General features: G+C 32.7%; 1 protein-coding gene across 1 annotated transcript; it reads right to left on the bottom strand.

The window, feature by feature from the left end:
- Nucleotides 1-233: 233 nt before the first annotated feature.
- Nucleotides 234-9,872, bottom strand: LOC145578006 (MLO-like protein 13). The gene is made up of 14 exons (XM_081635433.1): nt 9,122-9,872; nt 7,321-7,378; nt 5,847-6,061; nt 5,080-5,196; nt 4,343-4,412; nt 4,073-4,182; nt 3,022-3,096; nt 2,763-2,851; nt 2,632-2,681; nt 2,344-2,384; nt 1,987-2,229; nt 1,840-1,907; nt 616-676; nt 234-523 (listed from the first exon to the last, which is right to left on the bottom strand). The coding sequence occupies exons 1-14, from the start codon at nt 9,233-9,235 to the stop codon at nt 320-322; spliced, it is 1,515 nt and encodes a 504-aa protein (XP_081491559.1). The 5' UTR covers nt 9,236-9,872; the 3' UTR covers nt 234-319.
- Between the last annotated feature and the right edge of the window lie 11 nt (nt 9,873-9,883).

The raw sequence follows: 9,883 nt of genomic DNA, 5'->3' as shown, positions 1-9,883 counted from the left end.
GTTGCCCACAAATCGATACATTTTTGTTATGCAAAACGAGATATTTACGTTATTTTATTACTAATTCCGAGCTCAATTTGATTCCTTAAGGACGAATTAGGAGTACTATATACAGTATACTGTTACTTAGAACTGATATTGGGAGGGTTTCAGAATCATCACAAGAATCCTCACATAAAAACGTATAGGTTTATGTCATAATAATGAATGGCTAAAATTGTACACTACGATAATAGCTAAATATAACCGCGACATAAAGTTCATTTGTAACATTAAGCATAGCTTGCCAGTTGTAAGTTGAACTAGGACGAGCAGTATTCTAAGGTGCTGTAAAATTTTCAACACAAGTAGTCGTCTCTTCAGCACCAGAAATAATTTCCCGAGATTCTGGGGCCAAATTCTGCATCTCAATTCTATGTGAGCTATGTGAACCACCTACAGCATCTTTTCCATCTTCAACCCAGTTCTTCAATATATTGTGGACTTCCTTGTCAAAAATTCCGTGCTTAAACATACTTCCCATCTACATAGAATAGGTAGTGACATGAAATACAAGCAGTTTTTTAGCCTGAAGATGGTTTGCCTGGCCTTATAACAAGCATATTAATAGCTCACCTGGCTAACAATTGTGTACAGAGGCAATGTACTGTAACTGCAGAGCACTTGAACAATCACACTGTCATACAGGAACGTAGAGATGGTGATTAGTATAATAACTGACCCATGTAATTAGAAGCAGCCTCAAAGAAATCAACAAAGCATGAAGAAAAACCCCAGCAGTTGAAGCCGAGAATCAACATACAAAGGAACACTGCATTACACTAAACCAGATCAAAAACAACAAAAGCAAGATTCACATTATGTCTGTCTGCTAAGAGTAAAGCGAGCACAGACTAGAATGTTTATGTTGGACACTAGTGCAGCCACGAATCAACAGGATTCCAAATATACTACTTTTTTCTTAATTGACAAGAAATGGACTGCAACTGAATGGATCGTGAAGAAAGTTAAAACTAAGGTTTGCTGGAGAATTCACCGTTTAATTGACAAGAAATGGACTGCAGCTGACTGCAAATGGTTTCACAGCCTTGAGACTTACTGTATAATTTGTATAGCTTGTCCTTTTAGTGTTGATTTTGGTTGTGAGTTGTTGAGCTTTTTTGTCTTGGGGATGGTTTTGTTTCGGTTTTTTTGGCTTGGTATTTTGTTTCTTAGTTGTTTAGGGAGATTCCCTAGGGGAATTCCCGAGGTGCTGTACATATTTTTCCAATGTTAAAACATTACTAACCAAAAAAGAAAAAAAAAAAACACACAAAAAAAAAAAGGAATATGGTAAGATTTCCGGAAATCCATTGTTTGCAATAACGCTTTGTTTAGCAAAGAAGGAAGCAAAGGAAGGGGAGGGGAAAAGTAGGAAGGGAAGGGAGAAGAAAGGGAGGGGGAGGTGAGGTCCATTTTCCTTCCAAATCTCTCCAATGTAGGAGAGATTATGATTATTAAAGAGAGAGGGAAAATGGATCCCTCCCTCTCCTTCCACCAATCCATTACCCAAACAAAAGAATTTGTCCCCCTCCCTTTCTCTTCTCTTCTTTTCCTTCCATTTCTTTCAATCCAAACAAAGTGTAAAGGTGATTGCTATGTTTTAAGGCAGAAAACCAATGGTCACACATAAGTCCTGAAATTTAAAGTCACGTGAACTCTCCTACAACTATAGTATGGAAAAAGGTTTTTGTTTTCTCTTGTTCAAAACTTACAATGGAAAATTAAAACTAGAAAGAGAGAGATGTAGAAGACAAATAACAGTCAACAGGAAAAAACTAAGCAGTAAATCATACTTACCCAACAATAAGCCGGGGGATAATGAAGCCTACTTTGTCAAGAATGCATGAATGGACACCATATGTAAACTGGACAACGGAAGTGTGTAAGTGTCAGAAATTAATTTTGCAATGGAGCATTCAAAGTGATTTGTTGTTTGCTGCTCACCAAAACCCACAAGAAAAAAGCTATCTCAAAAGAGTTCTGGAACAAAATGAAGTGAATCATGTACAGAAAAAGGCTGGGACTTCCAAACCAAAAGTGTTTGTCAGATGGTTGCACCCAAAATTCTTTTTCATCTGTTCCCTGTGTCTGGTTCTGGACAGGAATATTCTTCTTATCTTTTTCCTCAATCTCATCAGCCAAACATACAATAATGTGTTCCAGTTTGGTACCCACAATAAGCAGAAGCTGTTCTCAACTCAAGTCTAATTAGCAAAAAGTACAGTGACTAAAATATGCATATTTTTTCCAATGTATAGCAGATGTATATAGTAATTTCTCCCAAATCTGTAGGGAACTTACAATGAGAGGAAGAAACGATAACCAGAAATATGCATGCCATCCTACAGGTACAAAGCATTAAATTATTACAAGATAAGAATAATAAGTGGCATTGCAAATCAGGAAGAGACATTGGTCTACTGGTCTCTACTGTGTCTAGATCTCTCCCTGGGAAAATACCCCCAGGAATGACGGGAAGGGGGTAGAGCAGTGCTGGGGCCTGAAGGCTGAGCATCTGCGATTCTATGAGGCTGACCAGCAGGAGCAAGAATAATGAGTGAATAATAACTTAAGGGTGATAAGTGATACCTTTCAGGTTGAGCAACAAAAAGAGCACAACAAATACCCACAAGTACCAGCTGCAAAAAGAAAGTATTCCTTAGTCAAAAAGCTCGATACAATTGCTTCAACAGAATCCAAACACTTGTGTGTGCACCTACCTTATGCCAACCACTTTCTTGAAATCATATTCTAAAGTCCGTAGCATGTACTTGTGGAAATTATATTTGAGATTTGTAGGGCAGTGAGTCTAAAAGATGGAGAAAAGATGCATTAGCCTGCTATTTTATCAATCAAAAGTGGATCAAGTACATATCAATTTATCAGATAAATCTCTTTCTCATTCCCATTCCCATTCCCTCCCTCCTACAAATTTCTGTTTAGAACGATGTGAAACAAACAAGATTATGACAAATTTACCATAATGAATCCATGTCGCATGTTGATGTAGTCAGACTTCTTCACAGAGCCATAAAATTGTTTGAAAAATGACATCTAGCAAGTCACACAAGAGGTATACAACATCAAAAGAAAGTAAGATTATATTAATTAGTCTCAAGCTAATGATAGATAATTGCTATCATCACTACACATGTTCTAACATAATCGCAAAGTGAACATCTCCAATAATTGGAAAGACTACAACACAATGACACATACCTTACCATGAACCCCTGTCAGAATACTCCCTCTGTTTTTTTTTTTTTTTTTAATATTTGCATCACTTTGATTGGCACATTTGCCGATACATAGTTTGACCATTAATATCGTTAATGGTATATTACTAAAAAATTGAGAAAATAAATACAATATGAAAATAGAAATTGTAATTAATCTAATAATACATTACAAAATAATACTTATTCATTCTATAATACTTCGTAGTATTAAAAAAAAAAAATGTGTGAACCACAAGCATCATGTTGAGCATCCCATGGAAGTAATAAATTAGTAAGAGATACTAGTTAATTAAATAGTACCAGATCATATGATAGTTGACTTCAACTAAATCTTGCTAGGAAAATCTCATGACACGGTCCATAGTAAGGCTTCTCTACCTCTATGATTCTCCAAAAGAAATTCCTATTCCTATTCTTATTCCTAATTCTATTCCTATTTACTACCATCTTGATAGGTGGTAATAGAGTTTCAAAGAAAAAACACATATTTGGGGAATACTTGGAAGTAGAGCTGCATTGTATAGACATTAGCATGGGTTTATTCTTGAACAAATGCATGCAAGATCATTAGAAATACCACCATATATTTTCACCAACAAACAAGCTGATTAGGTCACATTTTGTTGAGTGGGACTTATTACAAGCTATATTAATCCAACATATACATGCTATTTTCCTAAATACTATATAATTTACTATTTTTGCAAGTAATTTTAAATGAATATAGAGCACACTATAGGGGATTAATGAATTTACATTTTCTATCTTCTTGTCAAAAAGTGTGAACTCACCGTTACACCTAAAACAGTTGAATATCCTCTTCGGGTCTTAAAGAACTCACGGCGATGTTGAGTATAAATATGATTAACCCTATCTGATTCTTCACCTTTAGCAATAGCCTCTGTCAAAAAAGAAGAAAAAGAATTATATTTTTGCTTGCATGCTTTCCAATTCTTCACAATTAATATAAGCATCATTCAAAAAAAAAAAAAAAAAAAAAAAAAAAAAGAAAAAAAAAAAAAAGAAAAGAAAAAGGTTTTGTTTGCATGCAAGTTCATTACCTTTTTCGGCTTTTTGTGCTTTTGCAATCTCACGTCGTAATGAGTCTTCCCAATGCTTCCATTTCCGCACCTATACAAGAAAAAGAATTAAGCAGACACATTATATAAAGTATTGGCCTACATAGCTTAAAATCACCTCTTTCAAATTTCCTTTGTGCTTCAAACCAATGTGTATGATCACATTATACACCCAAGCTTTGACTTAGATTTACAAGAGAGAAAGGTTGATGTTTCTATAGTTACTCAAGGCTGGTTGGGAAGGCAACGAATGACACAGTAATTGAAGTTATTGTTTCACCTCTTGTTTGGTTGACATGATAAAGGGAAAATGTGGGAAGTGGGAGTTCCATGGATATTGGATAATACAAATTCCCACACATCCTAACACCCTACTCAGTAATTTACCCTTCCTTAATTTTGGATATTTTACATCAATGTAAATATGTTTAAATTTTTTATTTGATCCTCAGAAAAAAGTGATATTATAAATTTAGACCCACCCTTAATTAATTTTCAGGTTTTCGCTTTCATATTAGCTCTTAGTGGTTGCCTCGATGGTGAGGCTATACTGGAAGGCGGGGGGTAAATTTTGGAGATAATCCCCTTATGACTTGAGTACATTGTGTTGGCTTTGCTTAGAAAATTCCTATAAGCTAAACAAATATGAGAATTAAGATTTGCTCATCCTCGCAGAGTTTGGTACCACAGACCTAATGATGATGCCCTGATAAATATACCTTGAAGCCTCCAAGAATCATGATTGCTGCACAGGAGATAACATAAACAATTGCCAAGACAAAGATAAAGATGTGTAGTTGATGCAACCCTTCCAATGATACTAATTGAGCTTTTCCCTGCAACCACAAATAGAAAGGTTTCAATTTTATTTATATATAATTTGGCTTAAACTTAAAAAAGAAGTTGATGGGAAGGTGAGAGGAAAATATATATACTATCTCTGTTTCATATTTTTTACAACTTTGGGGGTATTATTTGTGAGATACTACCTCCGTTTCTTTTTAGTTAACACGTATTCCTTTTTAGGAAGTTTTTTTTAGTTGACACGTTTCCTTTTGTGGTAAATTTTTTACCTTGCATTTACAAGCTACCCCACTTGATTTTTCATTCTCTCACTCTCTCTCCTCTCCTTAATATATGTGCCTAAATTAAACGCGTCAATTAAATAGAAACGGAGGAAGTATAAAATATTCCGAAGTTGCAAATAATAGGAAACGAAGGTAATATAAAATATTTCTTTTAAAGTCAATATAGAAGTGTAGAAATTTGGGACAACAAAAAAACAAGTGTGAAAGCTAAGATAGCAAGGGACTGATGGAGTTTACAAAGTTAGAAGGATAAATATAGAAAGTTAAGATTCTCATTGTTCAAGCACACTGGGGGAGTTTCTCTACCCTTCATTAACCAGGTAATTTAATGCAACACGGAGTAATTGTCTTAAGAAAGGGCAGAATTCATCAGGTAAGATGAAAACCATTTTGATTACCTTTAGTTCACAGTGACTACTAGCTTCAGCAAGAAGTCGTCGTTTACTCCAGGAAGGTTGATAAGCATATTTGCTATGACTATTGCCTTCATGATCAGCATTTTCCTTTTTGCAAGGTAGCATATAGTTTGTAAGATGCTTTGGAATGCATATGTCACTTACAAATCCTTGGAAGACTGTCAGAAGTAGAGAGATAAATCCCAACAACATCAACTCTGCATACATCAGAAAGAGAAACACCGTTAAAAGGAAAGGCATCCAAGGAACATGCATACAACTCAAGATTTGCACAAGAAAAGAGCCAAGACCCACAAAAGTCAACAGTAAGAATGCCACTTATACATGATCTAAGAAACAACTTTCAGATTGAGAGAAATCATGGACAAAAAATAGTTGATGTCTGAATATATTCAGACATCAACTTACTGCTAATTTATCAAGAAAGAACATCTTAAGTGTTCAAAAGAATGTCCCAAATTTACTACAGCAAAAAAAATCAGTTACTTCCACTGTTTCAGAAAGAGGAAAGAGAGTGTTCAAAAGAGTGAGAAGTCAACACTACCCTTCAAAGAGTGATGGGAGAGATGGGAGTTGGGTCATGAAAGGAAAATTCAAGGGATAATATATATTTGTTTCATTATATACAAGGAAACGGTGCAATTATTATGACATTTCTGAAAATGAAATATGGCAAAATTATATATTAAAATGGTGGAAGTATACATTGAATGTATACTTGCATGAAAAGTAATACTACATAGAAGCACGAAACCTTAAAACGTTTAGCCAGAATTTATATGAAACAGTAGGATGCGGCCCAGAAGAAAAGGTCAAAGCATCACGTTTTCATGGCACTACAAAATATGTTTATAATCTTCTCCCCCTTGATCTGCATTAGCACTTCATCAGCTGTTACTTTCAAATGATCCATATTAGTAGTTTCTGGCTAAGCCTTCAACTCATAAGTGCTCTAACTACATAAACCATAGTTTAACTTGGATATTTAAGTTTAACATGACACAAATTAGCCTGTCAATTACCTTCACGGACTAGTAACCATTGGATTGCACAGCACATCGACATGCTAACGCAATAGCAATGGTATCTAACTTCATCCAAGACAATTTTCAGACAAGATTTAATTATAACCATTAGCCACCTAGCGAAAACAGGATGAATTTTGGCATCCCTGTGTTATAATTATTGGAAACATCATCACTATCTAGTGGTTGAATGCAGGAAGTTAGACCTAACAATGATGTTCACATATTAAATTACAATGTTCTGCAAGATATATTAATAGGCTAACAAAACTTTAAATAAATTATGCAAACAAACTACTATACTACAAGTAGTGCGACAATACAGACTACATGTAAAGAGCATCACCCAGAGCCTTGCTAAAGCAATGGTGCCTTTGCACTAAAGTAACATGTTTGAGAACACTACCAAAATAAAGTACATGTTAGCTAACCTCCTTTTATTTTTTGCAAGGCCTCATATAACGATTCTTGTCCCTTTCTCTTCAAGCACTATATGTCATGAAAAGTTCAGCAAACATTAATCACTAAAGGTTAGTAGAACATTATATCCAAATATCAAAAATAATATCATTGCTACCATTCCACCTTCCAAAACATCTATTTTTAACATTAAAAGTATCAGAGGAAGAAGATGTTCTACTGGTTTAACTCATTTCATTGAACGACAGCAATGTCCGTAGTCTTGTAGCTACATTTAATATGGTAAACTGGTGATGCCAACCAATCAAAAGGGATTCATACAAGCTAAGCTCTATACACCATATACCCACTACTTCATGACAACGATCCTAGTTGTTTCTTTGCCTTTGTTGTGTTATTCAAACATCCAAGACCAAGAAACTATACTTTGAGGAAGGGAAAGATATTAAAACAAAAGAATATTAAAGAAAACCATAGATTTGCAAAAACAGAACCTCTATTGACAAGTTAGAAAGCTAACAACAGGGATGTAAAGTAATTTCCTCCCAGAAAAAAAAAAAAAAAAAAAAAAAAAAAAAAAAAAAAAAAATTGACTACTTATTCATCATAATATTGACAAAAAATGCACTTCCATCTTGACCAAATATTGTAAGAGCAATACTCCAATATTAAAATAAGAAATTTTGATATTATGAAAATACACATTGATATTATTGTAAGATTACCCCACTCAATACAAAAAGAGAAAAATAATAAATAAAATCATTTATTAAGCCTTATTCTTGAACTTAAATTGTTTTTGCTACTCTTAAATTATTTTAATTTAACTTAACGGTTTTCATAAAACTTAAACTATTTTTACTAAGCTTAAATTGTTTCTGCTAAACTTATATTATCACTATTGATTTATACTTATTTTGTTGATTCTTTATTATATTTGTTATTTGAAGTTACAGGTTTTATTGATTGAATTTGTTTTGACATGATTTATTTTTGCTCGAATGAAATTATTTTATCATTGAAAAAATGGTAAAAGTTCAATAAAACAAAAAATCATACCATACAAAAATTATGCCTCAATAAAATCAAATTAGATCACCTTTTTCAAGTGAAAAGAATACAATCTAAACCCCTGGTAAAAGTGAAAAAGTAATTTTTTTGCTTATGCCAACTAAATAAAAAAAAAAATTAAAAACCCTCCTTCAAAAATCCAATATGTTAATAAACTACTATACTGCCACCCATAGGGTTAGCAAAAGTGGAATTTTTTATTTATTTATTTATTTATTTTTAGGTAAGTTAGCTAACATTTCAACCATCAATTAATTACAACAAAAACATTAAAACTTCTAACTTTGTACTTTAGTTGAATCTTGCAACTTCAAAGTATTCATAATTTGAGATATTTTTGCTTAATAATTTCTCCATATACTATAGAAAAACATAGCTATGTGGGGTTTTGTTGATTTCTCATATCGATTTTTACAAATTTAAACAAAAACTACATACATAATTTCTTTTTTTTTTTTTTTTTTTTTTTTTTGAAAGCCTTCATACATAATTTCAGATAATAGTGGTTAAAGACATGTATTGGAACCGGTCAAAGCCAAACCATGAACATCTAAAAGACGTACAAGTATTATACATGCATTAACATAGAGAAATTAATTATTTAACTTACTAATCGCTTATTAAGGACATCACACAATAAAAATGTGGCATATTAAAGTGGGACAGAACATGTACAATTAATTATACATAATTACACATTACTCCGTAATAATGTAAAATTAGAAATTGAATACAAAGTACCTTGCCAAGAAGATGAAGGCCTCGCTCAGCAGCAAGAGAAAGGAGAACAAAAACGAAGCAGACAAGTGCAACTATCCAAGTGGGAGTATACTCCAAAGACTCTTCTTCTGCCATTCAATCTTTAATTCAACCAATTTACTTAGACAAGTTTTTATTAATGGCTGTTTTCCAAATGGTATTGCCATTTTTGGTGAAGATTTCAGTATTATATTGAGAAAATTAGGGAATATGAAGGAATGTAGCTGATTTAAGCAAAGAATTTGGAAAGAGCCAATTTTGGGTTAATCAATTGGAAATCTCAGCTTCAAGCAAAGCATACACGCGATACATATACATTTGATTTTTTACTTTTTTGATACTGGTAGTTGAAAGGTGACTGATCAATTCCTTTTTTTAGAAAAAAATAAAAGAAAATAATAAAAAGAAAATAATAAAAAATAAATAAAAATTAAAAAAAAAAAAAAAAAACCATGGAGAAAAGAGTAAAATTGAACATTACTCGTAGCTTTGTTTTACAATACTTAACATGCAAACTACACGTCTAAACTTAAGTTAATTTTATTGAATTAAAAGTAATTACTATTACTAAATTGAAATTAATTTTATTAATTAAAACTTAATCCTACTAATTTCCTATTTTATTTGTTTTTTTTAACTTAATCAATTTGAACTTTTTTTTTTAACTGAAATTTGAATTATTTTTACTAAACTTATTTTTATTGAGTACTCCTTACTACTTTTACATGGTGAATAGGACTTATG

This window comes from Chenopodium album, chromosome 1 (assembly GCF_948465745.1).
Source record: "Chenopodium album chromosome 1, dcCheAlbu1.1, whole genome shotgun sequence".
NCBI lineage: Eukaryota > Viridiplantae > Streptophyta > Magnoliopsida > Caryophyllales > Amaranthaceae > Chenopodium > Chenopodium album.
This window is presented reverse-complemented; position numbering and strand designations above follow the sequence as displayed.

What these genes read in the sequence shown, in the direction of transcription:
- LOC145578006 (XM_081635433.1), bottom strand. Translation starts at nt 9,235, where the DNA reads ATGGCAGAAGAAGAGTCTTTGGAGTATACTCCCACTTGGATAGTTGCA. An exon ending in GCCTTCATCTTCTTGGCAAG is followed by an intron (nt 7,379 to 9,121) that starts GTACTTTGTATT and finishes CATGACATATAG; the next exon opens with TGCTTGAAGAGAAAGGGACA. An exon ending in TGCGACATGGATTCATTATG is followed by an intron (nt 2,852 to 3,021) that starts GTAAATTTGTCA and finishes TCCATCTTTTAG; the next exon opens with ACTCACTGCCCTACAAATCT.